The 1,296-nt window shown below is 45.2% G+C and overlaps 1 protein-coding gene across 1 annotated transcript in view; it reads right to left on the reverse strand.

Moving 5' to 3' along the window:
• The window catches only part of LOC112142327 (immunoglobulin superfamily DCC subclass member 3-like), a gene marked incomplete at its 3' end in the record, with an annotated part of 10,972 nt that extends 10,279 nt beyond the window's left edge, over positions 1–693 (reverse strand). Inside the window, exons 1-3 of the mRNA XM_036211218.1 lie at positions 514–693; positions 313–436; positions 5–66 (exon numbers count right to left, since the gene is read on the reverse strand). Coding sequence (XP_036067111.1) covers positions 5–66; positions 313–436; positions 514–634 — 307 coding nt within the window. The remainder of the gene's footprint in view (positions 1–4; positions 67–312; positions 437–513) is intronic.
• Positions 694–1,296: the final 603 nt, after the last annotated feature.

Raw genomic sequence — 1,296 nt, forward strand, 5'->3', positions numbered from 1 at the left:
TGACCTTTTGAGCCTCTGGCTCCATTCATGGTGGGCGGGGCTGCCCATGTTTTTTTGCAGAAGAAGCTGACAAGAAGAATATGATTGAATGATGATGTTTTTGAATGTTCTCACTACTGTTTGGCTATTTAACAAGTCTTTTGGATTTCTGGTGAAACGTTTCTAGAAAGGAGGTTCTAAGCCCAGATTCCAGGACTCAACTTCAAGACATTTGTGTTGGAAGAAAGGATGAAACAATAAGATGAAGATAAAAGCATGGAAGGAGGATTCTAGAATAAAGAAGGTCTGCAAGTATTCAGGTGAAGCGCTCACCTCCGTCTGTAACCCAGCAGGATGAAGAGAAGGAAGCAGAGGATGCAGGCGAGTCCGCTGTGGACTCCAACCAGCAAGGCGGAGGTGGAGTTACTGGACTGGTCACAGTTACAGGTTGCAGCAGCTGTGGGGAGATATCCATTTGTTTACAGGGGTTGAAATGGTTTTACTCAAAGTACCAGTGGGAGAAGTCGGCCGTACCTTCGGAGGCTCCGACCTCAGACAGGGACACCAGACGGCTGGTGGATCTGCTCTCGCCGTTTCCATTGAACGCAACTAGTTGGATCTTGTAAAGACCTTCAGGCTCTGTGGGAGGAAGCATCAGTTGTTGCTATGCTAACAGCGCTGCATTCACGTGATCAGTTTGCAGGTTTGAAGAGAACTCTGACACATTATTCCATTAGAACTCTGGAGTTACTGGAAACGGTCTCTAGACACCGAGGTAGATGATAAACCAGAGACCAGATGTTTAAAGCTGGAAGAATATATTTTGAATCATTATCCACATTAATGATGATAGAGTGGATTGATGATTATATCTTTACTGTAACAAAAAGTTCTTTTCTTTTAAGAACAGGAAAAATTCTAAGTCCCCCCAAACTTTTGAATGGGAGAGTGAGTGTGAACCTGTGATGATGAATGTCACATAGTTTGTGTTGCCTTTTTACAGGTTCTATACCTGTTCCAATCTTTGGTGGCCAGGCTCCTCCCCCTTCCTGTAGCCTTACCCATGCTCCTCCCCCTTCCTGTATCCTTACCCATGCTCCACCCACTTCCTGTATCCTTGCCCATGCTCCTCCCCCTTCCTGTATCCTTACCCATGCTCCACCCACTTCCTGTATCCTTACCCATGCTCCTCCCCGTCCCTCAAACAGTCACACCGCTTCATTCCCCTCCTTCCACTTTGAAACTTAAATTAATTCCTAATGATAGTCTGCGAGTTAAAACTTTTTCTGAGAAACAAGAGATTGTAATTTGAGTGCC

This window comes from Oryzias melastigma, unplaced genomic scaffold, assembly GCF_002922805.2.
Source record: "Oryzias melastigma strain HK-1 unplaced genomic scaffold, ASM292280v2 sc01182, whole genome shotgun sequence".
NCBI classification, from domain to species: domain Eukaryota; kingdom Metazoa; phylum Chordata; class Actinopteri; order Beloniformes; family Adrianichthyidae; genus Oryzias; species Oryzias melastigma.